The following is a 19090-nucleotide window of genomic DNA, read 5'->3' as shown; positions in this document are numbered from 1 at the left end:
ACCAACCAAAAAAAACCCCTAAAACCAACAAACAAACCAAAACAAACAAACAAACAAAACCCTAAACAAACTAATTCAGAGCAAACAAAGGCACTTTTATTTTCTTTTTTGCCCCCAGTAAGAGCTCACTGACTGAGTTTATGCTGAAGTTAGTAAATGAGATTCCAGCATTAATAACTCAGTCATTTCTTGTGCAAGCCAGAATGACCCACAACTCCCTCTCCAATGGCCACTTGTCTTGGGGTAGGAACAATGTAATTTTTCAGACATTAAGTGCATTTCACATCATTTTTTTGAGTGAGAATAACTAAAAAGTTTACTTTTTTCTCCTTGTGACCCAACTGTGCTATTTCAAACATCTTACTTAACTATAAGCTATTGCCAACAGTGAAGTCTGACTTAACTCTGGTTTAATTTTCACACTTGTTTATTTTCCTGTTTTCTCCCCGAAGGTGTTGCACTCGATAATCTGCAGCTGATAGCAATTTCCTGACCAGTGAGTGGCTGGTGTCCTGGTGCCTGTGGTATTAACAGCACTTTCTTTTCTGTGAAATAATTGATCAGAATGGCTTAATTTCTGTGGCTCTTTAGGACTAACCCTGTTGATGATAAATTTAGATAAGAGGTAAAGCGATTCTTCAAATAATAAAAAAAATCAATATATACTTTTAGGAACAATGTTTTTGCATGAAGTCCACAAAAACACTGTAGAACCTGTTCTAGGTAGTGCAAAAGCCTTCTGACAGCTCTAGTCTTGCCACCAGCACTTTGGGTTTGAGTGGATAAAGAAAAAACAAAAAAGAAAAAAAAGTAAGAAATTTAGAATAATATCCCTGGAAGCTATTTCTGTGGCTCCTTCTGTTGCAGCATTTGTGCTCGGTGTGTAGAGATCTTTGCCTGTGCTGGGAGCACTCACACCCACCCACCCCAGAAGTGGTTGGTTGCTTAGAACACCTCAGACCACACAGTGCTTGAGATCTGGTAGAAATTTGGAAGCGAGCGTGACAGTTTATGGTGAAAATGCTGCAGGAAAGGGCTTTTCTCATGCTGTTTCTCTGTTTGCCAGCTCTGAAGGCCATCCCAGCTGATGTTATGTTCTGAAGTCGTACGTGTACTCAATGATGTTAAGCCAGCAAATATGAAAACAAGGAAATAGCACGAGAAAGCCCTTTGTCCTGTCTCTGGTTGCCGAAGAAATTTATCGTCTCATCTCCAGAGGGGTTTGGAAGTGACCATGAACTGTTCAAGCTGCCCTACTCAAAGGTATCAAGGGCAAGGAATTTTTTTTTTTTTTTAAGAGGAAAAGACAAAGAAGTTTTAGTACGTTGTGCTGATAGTGTTCTATAACTAGTAGTTTTGCTAAGAAAAAAAATTAAAAAAAAAAAAGTAATGTGACCCATCCTTCTTCACGGTTGGTGATTATGGTAAATTTATTTTGCTTGTAATCATCTTCTTGTCCCAGATTTTTTTTTCTTTTTCTTATTTATTTTAGTTGAAACAATTAGGAATTCTGTTTCTATGAATATATTAAAAGGGAGCAATAAATTTTAGTCATATGTTAAAAAGAGAATGTAAAGTTCTTTATACTCCCTGCATTTAAAAGAAAAACAACTGAGTTGTCACTTATAGCACCATTATACACGTTAAGAATTAAGTGTTATTTATATCTATTCCATAATATTTTTAATGCTGATATTGCTGCTATGGATCATAAATAGAAATTATTAAGTCACTGCTTTCTCATTTTCTAGGCACAACAGTAGTAGTGAAAAACTAGAACTTCCTGCTTTCTTATCCACACATTTTGTAATAAATGGTCACCTTTAAAATAATTGGAAAGCATTCACATAACTTTTAATAAGAAAATTTAATTTGCATTTTGCTTGCTGAAGTCTAGTTAATGTCTATTTAATGGGTGCCAAACATTTAACCTTTTGAAGTATTTTTATTTAAGAAGAAAAAAGTCCTAAATCCAGTGGCTTGGTTTTCAGTGTAATAAAATAGGAAATAGGACACAATTTTTTCACTGTTAGCCAGCACATGAGGGGAAAAATGGCCCACTGTTGTGTTTGGTTTTTTTGTGGGTCTTTTGTGGGTTTTTTTTTACTTTTTTTCCCTTTTTTTTTGGTTGGTTGGCTTTCTTTTTTTTTTTTTTTTAATTAAAGGTTTTGATATTATCATTTGTTATTTAGCATGACTCATTCACAAAATAAAACTTGACTATCATAGCTTTGTTTGAAGGTTGGTTGCAAGTTCTTGTATATTGCCTCACATTTTAGGGAGTAATGCTAATATGTATCATCTATAATATTAGAATTTCATATGCAATGCAAAATCTCTTAGGAAGCAAAGGAGTATAAAGAACCCTGTTTTCTGCACTTATGTGAAGACATGTAATATTAGTTTGCTAGAATAAAATGAAATACAGACACTGCTTTTAACTGGGATGTATACAGTATATAGAACTTTCTTTTAAAGAAAAAAGTTATTAATGATTCATGAATTAGACAACAATGAATTCTTACACATTACTGTATGTTTGATGTAAAGATATTTATAGGCTTGTACTTAATAATCACGTTGCCTCAGTTCTTGGACTGCAGAATGTCTACCATGACTGTTGCCTATAGTTTGCTCCACATTTGCTATCTGGCTCTTTTAAAAAGAAAAAAAAAAAACAAAAAAACATGTGTATTTGGCTATTTGATCTGTAAAATAAATCCTATTAATAATGAAGTACGTATTGTAATTGAGCATATTGTATCGCATAATTGTAGCTATGACTGTTACAGAGAGTTTTTCATTTCCGGTGGTGGGATCATTTTCTTGGGGAGAAGTTCATGTACCTGTCAGACAGTTTTGCTGTTCCTATTTTTAGCAGCCTTGCAGCATTCATGCTTCAAACTAAAAACCCCCAACACTCCCAGCAGTCAGGCAGTGCAGTGACATTTATTGACTCGGTGCCACGACTCAGCCAGTCTGAAACTCATTCCCAACACGGGGAGGGATTCATCCCAAAAGTGCTGTGTGGTGTCCCACACGCTGCTCCTGCTGCTGCAGTTGTTGGTGGAGGTGTTTCCTAGGTGGGTGATGAGAAAATTCAGTGATGTTTGAGCCCTTGGGCCTCGTTCAGAGTGGTTTGTCAGGCAGACAGGATGATTTCACAGCCTTTGAGTCTCTGCTCTTTCTTTGAGTCTTCGGGTTTCTCTCCTTACAAGAATTAGGTTGAATTTGCTTTTTTGAGAAAACCCTTATGTGTAAACTTAATGTTTGATGAAGAGAAGCACCAAATAATTTCAATGCTTGCATTCAAACTTTTTTGCTTTTTTTTTTTTTAAAAAAAAAAAAATTGGGGATACTGAGTGGGGATAATGTGATTTAGTCATCTCCAGTGAACATTTAGTTACCCTCATTTTTTTTTCTCTGGTGGTGGCAAGTCACAGACTGTAGCAGGTTATTTTGATTTCAGGACTGCATACCCTCTAGAAGTGCCTACTTTCTTGCACTGAGTGTGAAGAGAACCTTTGATAAGTACCTTCCTTGTACCAGATGTGCCAGTTATGTTCTTTCAGAGAAAAATACACTTCATTTTGAGTTCCTTTGCTTTTAACTTAGCTGAGGCTCTCACTTTTTCCTAGCATTACACTGGTCCTATCATTCTAGTCTACCAATAAATAACTCTAAAAACATCTAGGATGATTTTAAAATTTCCAGAAGTTACATAAATGAAATAAAAGGTACATCACATGGTTTAATTACTGGATCCAATCAGTAATCTCCCTCCTCTGGTTCTCTCACGAGTCAGCCCAACCAAATATTATAACCTTCCAAATGCACTAAGGAACCCAGAAATCTTTTAAGTGGCTCAGTTTCATGTGTTTTGTCTCTTTCAATTTTTTACATCTTTTTTTTTTTTTTTTTTTTTTAGTTTTAGTTTTAGTTTTCTTACATCTAAGCATCACTTTTTTAAATAGTTGGTTTTTCATAGACTGGTATAAGACTTGTTCAGAGCTCATTTCCTCCTAATGGCTGAATGGGTTCATGAAAATCTCATGAAAGCCATGAATGTTAATTGACCAAATATATGTGTGTGCTGGATATTGATTTCTACACTCTTCTGTGATGAAGGCCAGTCAAAAATTTCTATTATTTTTGTTTTAAATAGTATTAGTATGCAGAGTCAAACCTAGATATATGTGTTTCAAAACCAACTCTGTTTCTCAAATATTTATTTTCACCTACAGAAGTTTTTTTTTTTTTTTTTTTTTTCTGACTTCTTAGAAGTCAGAGTGAATTATGAGCAAAAATCACTGAGCTGACCAAATGTTACTTTTGAACTTGACAACCCATTATATTTTCTTTAGAATATCAATATGTGCATCATACTTCAGACTGCAATTATTGCAGCCACCTCAGCACAAACTTCTCAATAAATTCCCCCTTTCCTCTGGTGCTCATTGCTCATCTCCAGAGCCTGTTTTGGGTTGGTTCCTGTGCAATGTGGGGCTGAACAAAGAGAAAACTTCTTTATTTATTGCCAGTTTTAGATGCAAGCACAGCAACTGGGCTGGCTCTCAGATGAGCTGGTTGCATCCAGTGCTGTGTTGCCAATTTTTATGGAATTCTTGTGGATTTATGTGTCTACCAAAGCTCCCTCCCATCCAGCCTCAAACACCCCCGAGAGCAAGCAGGGCACTGCAGGTACTTTGGGGGATTTAAATCCTGAGTTCAATTGAGTAGGGGACTTCTGAAGGGCAGTAGGGGGATCAAAGCTTATTTGTGATGTAAATAGAATTATATTTTTAACATAAACTGTAATGCTGCAGGGTTTGATTTTTTTTTTTTTTTCGTTGTTGTTACACTTTTCTGGGGATTTCCCATTTTACCATAAAACATATATTTATGGTGTATTGTGGTCTTACGTATTATTTGTAAAATCTTTTTAACAAATGATTTGACTATATATTTTTGCTTTCATATGAATTACTGAGCACTGTTCCTTTTATGTCTTATTTATCTATTTCTAAAATAAATTTGGTTTGACGATTATATTTGTGTACCTTCTGGAGAAACACTGTTTTTAAATACACCTCTGGTCTGTTTGCTTAATGCATGCACACCACCAAGCCTCTAGAGAAACTGGTATTTTTCACAGTTTAGGAGCTATGATTATTAAATAACTTAACCACATGTAAGCTTTACAAGAAATATGAAAAAATACACCTCTTTGAAAATCCTCATACTCTTTAGCAGCACATTTCTTTTGTCTACATTTTTTTTCCAAAGGAATCCTAGCAGGAATTCCAAGAGTTACACGTTTTCCAGGGATGTCCCCAAGCACGTGTGAGTGTTTATATCTGTCGGTGTATGTTTTTTGTTTGCCTGTGTATACATGAGGGCGTGAGGGTGTCTATACACATTTATCACGCATTCAATTAGCAAAGGTTGTGGGCAGTAAATATTGCACAGACTGCAGCTGCAGAGATGTGCCTGTCCCAATATCTCTTGCTGTGAAAGATAGCCAGGCTCTGAGGATTTCAATCTGCCACATTATTTGATTCTTGGGAAGATTTGTCTTCCCTTCTGAGAATGTACTTGGTTCTCAATATGTGAGAAGATGGCTTGTGGTGATTTGGAGGTTAGGATACAAATATAAAAAATGCAGTTTTGAGTTTTAGTGCTATGATTCTTTCACTAGGTTATTTTGCTCATTCCAATACTGTCTCTCAGTATTCTAAAATACAATTTTTTTTCTACTAAATAGACTCACATTCTTAAATTTTACCATTGAAAAATGTAGCAAAATGACATTTTTGTATTTTCTCCAAATTGTGAGCTTCTGCTTGTTTCATAAATAGACACATGTAATTCAAAATCAGTTATTTATATGCATGGAGATGGATATCAAGTGTGATATCAGGAATTTTTCACGGGCATTACTGACTTTTTGCAACCTTTTAAATAGGTTTTATTTATTTGTGTTCTCATTTCCAAGGAAGGTGTTCATTCAAGCTGAAATCACTTATTTCCAATAAAAGCTAAATGGTGATATCGGAGGTATGAGGTTTGATTTCTCATTGCTGAATTCCAGCTATGAATTATGAGCTGGATTTTGGCCTGTCATTCTCAGCATTTTCACCCTTTCCTAAGAGAAGTTCCATGGCTGTTGGGATGGACCAAGTGCTCTCTGCTCCTGTTCTGCTTTCTCCTGGGCTGTGATCTGAAAATCTCCAATCATAGGTTTCTTCACTCAAAAATACCTTTCCTAGATCTGAATCTACACCATCCATGTGCTGGTGGTTTTCCTCTCCCTCTGCTGTATGAAGAAGAAACCAACAGGGGACAAATTCTTGTTTTTTTCCCGACACTTGGGCATGTGTGTTTCAGACAAGCAAACGGACTTCAAACAGGTGGCTGGAATTTGGGAAGACCTTTCCTTTGAATGTTTAGGGGGTTTGAGTAATTGGAAATTACTCAAAATTTTGTGATTGTCTGGCAACCAAACTTGACAAGGTCATGACCATGTGGAGGACTTAGGAGCAGCTAGGATGAAAAGGGACGAGGGGAAGGGAAGATCTTTTCCATCTGTAATTATTGTTGTGGTGAGAAACTGCATCAAAATCCTGGGTGCCACATCAGAGATCTTTGCAGATGCAGTTTTAAGTCACAGTTAAGTCACATTTAAGTTATGTATTTTATAAATTGCATCAACGTCGATCCATTATGGATAAAATCAGCAGAATTCTGCTGCTAACTCTGAATGTCTCTGAACACGTGGATGTGCGTTCATATCTAGATTTAAAAGTGATTCTGATCAGGTTTATTGGGATTGAAAGGTAAGATGTCTTTATTCTATTGTTGACTGATTTTTGTAGATTGCTAAAAATTGTTTCCCTCCCTTTTAAAAAGAATGTGTTTGGAGCTGAAGGTAACGAAGAAAACTAAGACTTGGAAAAAAATTATGGTACACTTTTCTTTGCTATTTAACTAGAAGAAACTATATTAATTCCTTAAGATGGTACAAAACGATTGACTTTTTTTTTAATTTCTAAACTTACCTGATGTAAAATTACAGTTTTCTTACAACAATAAACTGCCTTCTAGTTCTGTTGCATTTTATTAAAATAAATTTAAAAGCAAGTGCTTTTTCTTGCCAGTACCGTTATTATAACTACCTAAACATGTAGGTAGAGATATTTTGAAATATATACTATGAAAGCCTCAGTATTTTCTACCTTCTGTCTTCTTTTCCAAAGTTTCTGTTTTTGGAGATGTTTAACATGAAACTCTCTTTAGCCAAAACACAAAGGAATCAAACCAAAGGTGGAAAAGGGCTTTTTGTTTAGATGTCTATTTGTAAACAAAACTTCAAGAGGGGAGGAAAACATTGGATTATGTTCTCAAGCTTAGCAGAAGGGAAGCAACAACTTCTCCAGCCTGCTGAGATTTTGATTGCTATTGATTTCAAAGTTAGAAGCCCAAACAACTGCAATTTATACAAGAAGTGTTTCTCCCAACTCGTGCTGAACTCAGAGCTCAGTGAGAGCTCTGGGTAAGAGCTGCTGCCACTTGGAAAGGTGTGTGAGGTGTTGTTATTAGCAGCAGTGATCAGCACTGCTGTATTCACTGCTCACAGTCCGTGCTGACTCACCTTGATCTGTAATACTTTCTGCACCTGAGTGGGAACAAGGGATTTACCAAAAATCCTGCAAGAAAAATCTTGTTTTTTCCTCCTTCAAATAGCAGTGAGCCACTCTATCCAAATACAGATCTCTCATACTTTTCAAAATGTCTTATTAGACACACTGTATGCTTACCTTTTTAATTCTTATTTTATATATTGCAGAAGCTTATAGACATGTATCGATGTATATACAAACAAAAAGATAAGGTATTTCTCTAAAACTTTTCTTGTTTCCTTTATAAGCCAGTGTTCAAAGACAGTTTCTTTAGAAGAATGAGGCTGAATGGATTCTTCAATGGCCTGAAGCAGATTTTTAATCTAGCAAAATGACATTGTGACTAATTTAAAACAAAACATGGATAAACAGATTGGTGTTTGCTTACACACAGTGGAATCATCAAACCTACTGTTTTTGGAAACAAAATACTGGAGGATTTGATGAATGCATTTTAAGAAACTCATACAGCCAAAGTTGTAAATCAGTCCCTGCTAAATGATGTTCCGTGGTTCATTCCCTTTCTTCATCAGGTTCATGGTAAGGCCATTTCTGTGCATTATCACTTTGGCCTGATTTTAACCCAAATTACTTAATTTCCTTCAGTTTAAACCCATTATTTCGTTTCCTGTCCATGAAGAAGATTATCTTTGTCCTTCTGTGTTGAAACATAATGCATATATCCTCTAACAATGTGAGATTCTTGTTTTCTTGTCTTCAATGGATGGTTTAAGATCTTCTTATTGCTATGTTTTCCTATATTTATATTAATATTTAGAAATTATAGGGGGGGAGAGATGTATAAGAATCCAGGCATTTGTAAGGTCTTGCACTCGGTGTTGTGTCAATTTGACATTTGACACCAGCACTTCGGTAATAACCAAAGTAATTAGACTTGGACAATATATTATAACCATTTAGTATATGTTGGTGGGTCACGCAATATATATCTCTATTTCTTACATCAGAATTCTTAAAGATCACAGCGTGATAGAGTAATTAATGTTCCATGGGATCTGTGAATGTCACCTACCCCAATCATGGGACGCAAAGCCAGGTTCTTCCAGATAGTTTTCCCTGGGTCTTGTTCAGTTGAGTTCTAATATTTTAGGACCCTCAAGGATATGGAGGTGTTTGAGTGGAAATCAGAATCTTAATTGCCTTTATGGATCTACTACCCACATGTGTAAATATCCAAAGATTTCAAATTATAACTCAATTACAATTCAAATTATAGTGTAAATAGTTTAAATATATCTATTTGTATTCATTTTTGGGGTGAACCCCCAGGTACACTGTTTCCTGCCCACTTGTACAGCTCATCGACTTTTGTATTAATTTTTATTTTATAAATGTATTGTGAGGTTTTATTTGAGTTTCCTCTAGTTGTAGTGGAAGCCCTGAGAAGTTGACACAATCTCGATTGCTTTACTCACAACGAGCACATCAAACCTCTTCAGAAAATTATCTCGAAGGCTGGATATTAAAAGCAGACAGGAATAATTCTGTCAGGGACAATTAAGCCAGGAAAATGTAATTGGAGGAAAAAAAATAAAAAAAGGCTTCTGATGCTTCCTGTATACAAGATATACAATGAGCTGCTTTCAGCTCCCAAGCATGATTTATTAGTTACAGTAGTTTGGCTTTGAAACACTGAGCATGGCTAAGACAGCATGTGCTCAGTTGTGTGAGGGCTCCAACATCTGTCCTGACAATCCTCTTACAGGCTGTCTTTGAGGAATTAGGAAATGGCAACATGAGTTCTGAAATGGATATCAAACAGCCAGAGTTAGGAGAGGGGGGTTGCAAGAGGATATTCTGTTTTCTCATTGCCCCTTTTTAGCACAATAACTCCTTGAACTGTTTGTTTTTATTATTCCAGATGGGAGCAAGATGCATTTAAATGAATAAAATGAAATAGAACAAATCAAATGCTTGGCTGCTGTTCAAGAGCTGCTAAGGCAGAGCTTTATTAAATTCACATGAGGATATGATAACTGTGGAATTTCACACAATGAACTGCACTAATCTTACTCGTGAAGAACATAATTTTTCTTGAGATAGATGAGAGAATCTGAAATTTTGTCATGAAAAAAAAAAACAAAGCCCCTTTTGAGCTTTATTTTCTGAGGGCATTCAGTGCTTGAGTGAAATCTGTCCATGTCCCACAAACAGAATCTTCATGCACAATCCATTTTTACACATCAAAAGTTCCAAGGGTTTGTTCTTTCTCCGTGGCAAAGTGGAGAATACTTCAAAGTAAGCTACTGTGTTCTATGTTAAAACTCTTCCCTGTGTCATCTGCAGTCCCTTTAGGAATAAGCATATTTATGTTTTAAAAGAGGGAAAAAACATTAAAATTTAAAATTACATTAGATACATTTAATTTATATTTAAACAGGAAAAAATTTAAAGTGGAACAAAGCAAATACTTTTAATGATTATTTGCAGGATATAATTCATACTGATGCCTTTTCTTTTTATGTGACTGTTGATCATTTTTGTGGCTCTGCAGTAGAATGGCTGTTTACAACTCAGTGTTTTTCAGACATTTTGTGTTACTTAATGTAATTAATGTTCTTTTCAATATATTATTTTTTCCTTATTTTTTCTTATTGAAACTCCAAAATTACTGTTGAAAATTTCTGAGGAAATAATATTATTTCCCCCCCTCAAAACCACAAAAATATAATTCCTGACAATACTCACTCAATATATTTTCTTACATTTTCCATTTAAATGTAGTAAAAAACTTCTTTGATAAACTATTTCCCTATATCTAAAATGCTAAAAAGAAAAAGAAAATGCAAAAACTCAGGGATAAATGATTGAGTTCCCAAGTCTATTGAGGACCTTTTCTTTAACAAAAACAAAGAAAAAAACAAAAACACCCCAAACCAAACCAAATAACCAAAAAACCAAGAAACCAAACAAACCCAAACAAAACCAAACAACAACAAACAACAACAACAAAAACAACAACAACAACAAAAAAAACCCAAACCAAACCAAACCAAAACAAAAACCCAAAACAACCCAAAAAAAAAAAAAAAAAAGGATTTTTTTTTTTTAAGAACTGATGAGTCATTACCTTCCAAAGCTAGTGTATAGAGTGGAGAGCACATGGAAATAAAATTAAAAAGAGAGTAGAAATCAACTACTGTTTTAATAAAATCTCGTGTTTGGTTGTGTAATGTCAAACACATCAACTTTCTTCTGTGGGGCTGAATAACTCATTCAGTGTGGTCTCCTTTGAAAATGAGTGAGAGCCACAAACTGTCTGCTTGATTAACTGCAGGAATTCATCAAATAATTCTGCATTCACAGATGTAGAATTCACCTGAACCCTACCTGCACTTATTACTTGAAACAACATTCCAAGGGTCTACAAAAAAGATAATGGCAGGACAAAGCCATAGCAGGGAGAGAACCTTCTCTCCTTGTGAAACCAGCCCAAATAAAAGCTCAGATTGAATCAGAACTGGCTTGTCTCTCCCTCTGTCAATCAAACATTTTATATTGATAATCTGGGGAGTACAGGGCTGAGAACACAAAGTCTACTTTTGTATTATTAAGATGAAAAGATTCTGCTGGGGTTTGATAACACTGGAGATGCAGGGGCTGTTACAGAAACATAATGAATATCAAATATATCTGCAAAAAGGACTTCTTATCAAGATAAAATCCTGATGAAAAATGCCACTTATTCTTTATTTTCCACCAGGCAGGTTTAAATAAAGACTGCAAGTCAAGAATGTAGATCTGTATTTAATGGAGGTATTTAGTTTAGAACACTCTGTGCTGAAATATGAACCTTGAAACGAATTGCTTCTCATCTGATCTAAAAAAATAAATAAATAAAAATTAGACTCATTTCTTTCATATTCAAACACAGAATACTCTATTAATAAATTAGAATTTACCAGTGGGTGTCACAACCTTGTGGGTAAATCTGTATAACTTGTCATTCCAAATGAATTCTGTGGCATTTGAACTCATTTCAGTGGAACTAATTTTGTTTGTTGTTTGTTTTTAAATTATTTCCGGAAGAGAAAGTGTCTGACTAGTCACTTTTAATTTATACATCTCAAAGGTACTAGGTTCAATGAGAGACAAAATCTGATTTGGTACAATGAAGCAAAAGCTGTCACGTGCTAATTTTATGTGATGGGTCAATGACTGGGTTTTGTTTGTTTGTTTGTTTGGGATTTTTTGTGTTGATTTTGTGTGTTTGTGTGTCTGTTTATGGTTTTTTGTTTTGTTTGTTTGGGTTTTTTTGTGTGTGTTTTTTCTGGTTTTTTTTAAGGTAAGATGGGTTTATTAGTCGGCTGTTAATTTTTTAATTGCTTTCTGCTTAGGTTGTAATTTAGGAGGGAGAATGAGGAGCTGGAACAGGCTGTTGCACTTCTGATCAAAACCCTGTTGTGTGATGGGAATTCTCAAGTGAATGTATTGTAATCTTTCACAGGGATTGTGGAAGATTGGCTTACACTGTTTGTGTTCCATGACTTGTATGTGGCTGTAAGCTTTGTATGGATTTTCTTTTTTGTAATTGTTTTTCCTTTAGCCATCCTGTGGCCTGAGATTGGAAGAAAAAGATAAAAGGTCAGAAAGGCTTAATAGCAATTTTGTTTTTGAAAGGGAGAAGCTGGTTGATCCAGCTTAAATCTTTACAGCTGGATCAACCAATAACTGTTGAACTACAGAGAAAATGACAACTTCAAAACCTCATGGGTCAGCACAGCACCAGCTGTAACCAGGAGAGTGAGAAGGAAAGGTGAATCCATAGGACGTATGGTCATAATATTTTGAGAGGATATCCAAAATCAGATAGGTGGGAATGGAAAACCCCTCCCTTACCATGTCAACAACAGAGAAAATTAAAGAGGACTGAATTTTGTCACCTTGCTGTTTGGTGTGTGGTTCAGGATGATTGAGGTTTTCCTGATGAGAGACAGAACTTCACTGGCTGTACCCCGTGGGGTTTGTGGGGCCACATCCAGGTGTTGGTGTGATCTCACCAAAGCAATGGACAGACCAAATCTCTCTCACATACCAGCACTTTGAGAATATTTTAGCAGAAGTGCTGAGAAGTGCTGAGGTGATGTTTTACTTGTTGCCGTCTTTGGGTTCCTTTTATTGTCTTTTGCACATTTAGAGCAGAGTGGCTGACAGGGGGATCAGGGAAGGAGTTGTGTCAGGCCTGGATACCTCCTGTCACAGCTTGGGGAGGGAGGATAAGCAGAGCACCTGCGGCCCTACCATTCACTTGGGATTATGTAACACTGGATGTAGAAGACAGACATTCAGAATGATTTCTTCCAAGTGACGATAGTTTTCATTTTGAATGGCTGTAAAGGTAACAGAAATATATATATTTTAATGAAAGGCTTAAGTTGGAATTCATTTCTTCTGTAGGAGGTGAAGGCAGAGAGCCACACAGAGAGAATCACACAGAGCTGTAGCTCCTCAAGCTCACACAAGCTGCAGTGAGTCACTAACTCTTTCCTCTAGGTCCTGTGGGAGGTATCTCTGTGAACACTTGGCTTTTAGATAGCTCAGGCTGAGTAAGATGGTTTCTGAAATCTAATACAAAAATAATTTTAAAAACTAGGGCTCACAAAGCTGAGAACATTTTGAAGCCGTGACCTTCAGTCCTGTAGGCAGATTGCTCTCGGTTAGAAAGAGTTGAGGCAATTAAAAGATAGATAACACAGAGAGGAGTTTTCAAAGTTAGTGCAAATATTGTACTCAGATATTTTCACCCCCATTGGCTCTAATGTTGGGGTGCTTGTTCCACATATGTTGTTCCAAATTGTTTGATACGTGAGTAAATTTTACTGTGCAGAGAGAGACTAAATCCTCTGATCCATTTCCCCTTATTTCTCTAGAACAAACAATTGACATGCCGTGTTATAGTAATCATATTTCTTACCATTAATTTATCCTCTTTGCATGCTTTTTGTATACGCATTTCCACCAGTCTGATTCACCTGCTTTACTCTTTGCCATCAGCTGACAAAGACCCAAGTGCATTCATTCTGCTTGTTTATTTGGCATACAGCTATAACCAGTATGAACACGATGAGGAAAGGAACAGGGGTTTTGGAGGGATTTACTGAGGAGGCACATGCCTCAGACAAACTGCGGTGGATCCTGGTTCATCCCAGCAGCCTGAAAATCTGAATCAGGAGAAAGTGAGAAAAGTCTTCAGGCAGTGGATGGTATAAGCACTTTTTTTTTTTTTTTTTTTTCTTTTTTTTTTTTTTTTTTAAGTTCACTGGTGCCAGCACACACGATTTTGCAATAGCACCCAGTCTTTGGAGGAAATGCCACCCCCTCTGTGCTGTGCTGGCACTCCTGACAGTGACTGTGGGGTCTGTCAGGAAGACCTGGGGCACTCCCTGTTGGCATCACATCCTCACCAGATAGAATTCCTGTCATGGAATTGCAGGAAGCAGAGGCAGTGTCTTGCTGAGATGTGTCCCTGCTCTCTTGATCCATCACTGGCAGCAGGACATCTTGGGACAAGCAGCCCACAAAGAATTTCTTGCAGAAAACACTTGGTGTTTTGACATGTAAGTGCTACTAAAATGCCAAAATTGAGCTAATGCTTTTAATGACTTCCTGATCCTCTTGGATTAGGCCACCAGGGCTGATTTTGGGAAAAACAGACTAAGAGTGATAATTTGTCAGGGTAACTGTTCTGAGATGGGTTTTAAATGGAAAATACTGTGTTTGGTTTTTTATTCCTTCTTCCCTGAAACTTCTGGAAGACTGAGCAGCACAGCTGCACCTTGATGCATGAGTGTAGGAGCAGAAATTGGAAGTAGGGTGATGGGAAGATGGGAAGTGGGCACTTTGAGGGGGAGGATTTTATCCAAATTAAATCTAGAAACTCCTAAAATGTCACTGAAATATTTGAAGCAGAAGAAGCTTGTTTCTTTTGATAGCTTTTGCTGAAGTCCAGAAACTTTGTCGTGTTTTTAATGTGTTCTTCCTTTGGAAGGAGCATTGTGAGGGGTGAAGAGAGCCTTATGGTGTGGGAAAGCTGAAATTAAACTCTACTGTAATACAGTTCTGCTTTTTTTTTTTTTTTTTTTTTTTTTTTCCTAATGGTCTGTTGGTCTTTACTGTTGCTGGAGAGAAACATAATCTCATCAACTCCTATCCCGTGTGATATTAATTAACACATTTATTGTGATGTCCAGAACTATCTGAAAACCTAAGTAGACACTTGAACTACATTTTCAGCATAAGTACAGGTCCTGTTTTGTCAGGGTTTGTGTTTTAGGGTGGTGAGGCAAAGCTGCTTTTACTCTGTGATAATGATTTCAGACTGAAGAGGTTTCAAACCTGAACCTTCCTGAATAGTCCTGATACTTACATGCAAGATTGGTGGGGTAGAGAAAAATCCAACCTCAACACAAGCCATATTTTAATCTAGTTTCTATTAAGATAATTCAGCAAAAATATTACTTTGAATAGCTGCATGCAGGTAAACCATAAAAAAGAGTTTCTATTATTATTTCTTATTTGGCTGATTTCTTCAAGGCTGCATCTTGAAGCTATTTTAAGGGAAAACCAAAATTACAGATATTATCTGACGCTTCATCTAATTTGCTTTCTTCTAGTTTGGTGAAATAGCATGCCGTTACTGTAGGAAAGAGAAAGAGCAAGATAGAAGTATAGTGAAGAAGTAGAATGATTTTCTATAAAGACCTCTCTGCTGCAGTACTGTACATCGTATTGCATTTTATTTATTCACAGCTTTGCACTCGAAAAAAAACTGCAAGGAGATGAAACCTCAAGAGGAAAAGCCCTATGAAATGGGAACAAACAGTATCAGAGCATAAGGTGTCCTGCTAACCTTTAAAAATGCAATTCAGTCCCACACAATTTTCCTCAATCAGAGCCAAATCTGCACCTCTTTAGCAGCAAACCAATCAGTTGGGTTCTCACTCACTTTGATGTGTGAGTTGAAATTTATTACAAAAAAGAAAAGACCTTTTGGGAAATAATACTAATGGAAGTTCATTTTCATTATGTCCAGTTTTCTTTCATTATTGTATACTTGTGGGATAGGTCTTTTCCCCAGAGGGCCCTTCTAGATTATTTTGTTGTGTGTGTGCTTCTTCCTGTGCCTTGAAATCAGTGTGATATTCTGCTGCTGCTGCTGCTGCTTTATCTTGCTTTATCCCATCTTATCTTGCTGTATTAATTTTAGCTGGGAGATTCCATAGGTTAAAATTTTAGAATTATTTGTCCCTCACTGCGCTTTGTCACATTTTATTTTTCTGTTCAATGGCAAAAGGCTCCTATTGCTTTCTAGGATAGGATTCATTTGGAGCTTTGTATGCAACCAAGGATCTTTGCATGATCTCAAGTGCTGAACAACAACCAAAAAGTGAAGTATTTTAGTAAATTGCTGGAGTTAATGACCCTTATGATGATCGAGGGTCATTATCTGCTTTTAGCTCACTCTATTACCTACTTCTACTGACTCAAAGCACTGGAACTTGATTATCATTGTGAATGAGTGCTCCTGTTTTACAGTGGAATCAGAGGCAATGGCACTTGCTCAGGAGTTGAAGCTGCTGAGTGCCTCTGGGAGAGTATGAGGTCATTCCTGTTTTTCAGAAATTCTTCTGCACACGCCTAAGATAGTCTTTTTAAGCTGCACAGGCAGATTCTGCTCTCTGCTGAAAGTAACCACTGACTTCTATGGAAGCACAGCGAGGTCAATGCACCAAGCCTCACAAAACTCCATTTATCTGGTTTTCATTCCAGGTTATCATTAAGAAGGCAGCCAATATGAAACAGGGAGTTTAACTGTGAATGCATGTGTCATTGAAATGGCTGGAGTTATAGATAACTCCATTACTGTCACTCTTTTATCTAATGCCATATTGATTTATTTTCAAATTACTTAATTTTTCAGTGTTCTCTACAGATTAGAGATCCATCTTTTCAGCCACATGCCAAACTGGTGTGGGCTACACTGAGAATTATACCTTTTATGACATTATATCAAATCAGGTAATTCTGTGTGTCTGTATAATGAAGTGCTACATTAAGCCTAACTGAGCATTATGTCAAATTAAACTGTAGTTTAATTCTCAAATTCGAAGCAGAAGTTACTTTGGGTTTGAGTAATCAGACAGATGTGTGTGTACACACGTTCATTTCACTGGTTGTCTACAGATGTCTACAGCAGAAAAAGTGTTTAAATATTTAGGACTGATTATGGCCAATGTTTAGAGCCATTAAAATCAAGTCTTCTCTTTGCTGATCCACTGCTACTCACATCTGCACACTGAGGTTTCTTTCACCAGGTTAAGCCAGGACTGGATGAATCTGGGTTGAAACGAGACCACCCTGGTTGATGGGACAGTGGTTTGATCAAAGTGAGGTACGATGGATCAATTAGCAGTTGCCTTGCTGATTGGACAGGGAAAGAGTTGTCAGCTCAGGAACGATGACCTGAACAGTCTTTTCAGGAGAGGGAGATTACTGTGAAGCAGTGGAAGGGAATTTCTCCATTTCAGCAGTAGAAGTTGTAATGTATAGATCTTTGAATGACAAATATACATGATTAATGTGTTGCTAAAGTGGGCTGGTTGTCCTCACCAGTCATTTCAAGGAAGGGCAGATGGGAACCAGTGAATATTTTGTGGGAAATCTTCAATTTAAGTGAAATGAAACGTTGTTCAAGCAAACAGAATGAACAATGACTCACTCAAGATAGTGCCTGTTATATAAACACGAAAAATGTGAAATCAAGATTTAGATTCAGTGAATTAGGAGAGAGCTGTGATATGATAATTCTTTATCTGTAGTTTGAAGAGAGCTCCTGCATTGCCTTCCTGAAGTTGCTTCACACACACACAAACTTTTATTAACCAGTTGTTCTGTTTATCTGCAATTCTGTAGATAAATATTCTAGCACAACATTCACTTCTAGCACAATTTGTTGAGCATCATCCCAAAATTCACTGAGGAAAAAAAAAAAAAAAAAAAAAAAAAAAAAAAAAAAAAAAAAAAAAAAAAAAAAAAAAAAATTAAGGAGAAAGTTAGCCAGCCTATTCACAGTAGAACCTAATGACAGCTTCTTTGGAGTCCCTACAGTCAGATAAACACAGTCATAGTTTTTCATATTTCAGAGGACATAGAAACTGACCATTTGGAAATTATCTCACCTGCATCTAGAACAAAAGATGAGGCTTAGCAGTCTTCAGTTTCTATTAGCTACATTCCCATAACAAGGACATGGCAAGCTTTTAGGAAAAAAAAAATCAGAGTAATTACTATTGTGAATTATTGACCACTTGTTCCACATTTTAGGGACTATTAACCTTGCTATCCATTATTTAAAGGAACTATATCACTTCACAAAACTGAGTATTCTTAGGTGGCCAGCAAAAAAGATTTTATTAAGTTGAAACAATTTTCTTTAATTATCCTTCAACAATTCACAGTCAAAGAACAATTGCCCTTTCAGCAAAATGAATATAATGAACCACTCGAGAACCCAGGGTTTGTGCCTTATAGGAATCTGTGTGTTGGCATTAAATAGAGGAGAATTTTAACAGCAGATGGGACCCATAAATTAGAGGGGAGCCAAGAACAGAACCCAGAAAGGATCTGGGACTGGGTCAAGGATGTCCTGATTCACCCTAAAAAGCACCTTCTGAGCTGTGAATTGTAAATGGTGCTCCATTAAAAGGATTTCACTGAGGATAGCTCTCATTTGGTTTGACTTGCTAGAAGAAATGGTAGCAGGAGAATGGACAAGATATCCTTGTGCAGGATGTTTCCTGGTGCAGACATTCAAAACAGAGTTTATCACCCCGGGAAGAGAAGTTTGTAAGTTATTTGTTGCATAATGGCATTCTGCACCAGGAAGAGTCAGCTGGAACCTCTTTGGTGAACAGAGTGAGGAAAAAAAAAACCAACTCCATATATTTAGGAAAATAAGGATCGGTTTTAAATTTTGAAGAATCTATGATAAAATCTATTTTAAAAAAGGGACAAAATTTGGGGATCTCATAATTATAAATCACACTTAAATACAACTGAATATTTAAAATAAGAATCCCCACAAATTTTTAGGTTTGGTATTTTCTTTTTAAATTATCATTTAGAATGAAATAGCAACAAGAAAAAGGACAGAATCTGAACTTGTTTGTCTTTCTGTTCTCTAAAGATTTCATACTCTTACAGGTAATAGAAATTCCTGTGAAGCAGTAACATGGCTACTCAACTCTGAAAGATGCCAGATAAAAGTCTAATTCTTCATTCAGAGAAGTCCATCACTTTCATTCCCAGTCTTACTTGCACTTATTGTCAGATAGTGTCTGTCATATTTTCATAATTAAGATAAATCTATAGGGTTCACTCTCCCTGAGTGC

At 36.4% G+C, this 19090-nt stretch overlaps 1 protein-coding gene across 2 annotated transcripts in view; it reads left to right on the top strand.

Annotated features, from left to right (window-relative positions):
* PCDH11X (protocadherin 11 X-linked) overlaps positions 1–19090 on the top strand; it is a 204218-nt gene that overhangs the window by 76366 nt on the left and 108762 nt on the right. Inside the window, exon 5 of one of the 2 annotated variants that reach the window (XM_066340006.1) lies at positions 1067–2062. The exons of the other annotated variant lie outside the window; for it this stretch is intronic. Within the exon in view, the coding sequence (XP_066196103.1) occupies positions 1067–1072 (6 nt within the window). The 3' untranslated portion in view covers positions 1073–2062. Of the gene's footprint in view, positions 1–1066; positions 2063–19090 lie in introns of those variants that run through there. 2 annotated transcript variants of the gene reach the window in all.

Source organism: Sylvia atricapilla, chromosome Z, assembly GCF_009819655.1.
Source record: "Sylvia atricapilla isolate bSylAtr1 chromosome Z, bSylAtr1.pri, whole genome shotgun sequence".
Taxonomy (NCBI): domain Eukaryota; kingdom Metazoa; phylum Chordata; class Aves; order Passeriformes; family Sylviidae; genus Sylvia; species Sylvia atricapilla.
This window is presented reverse-complemented; position numbering and strand designations above follow the sequence as displayed.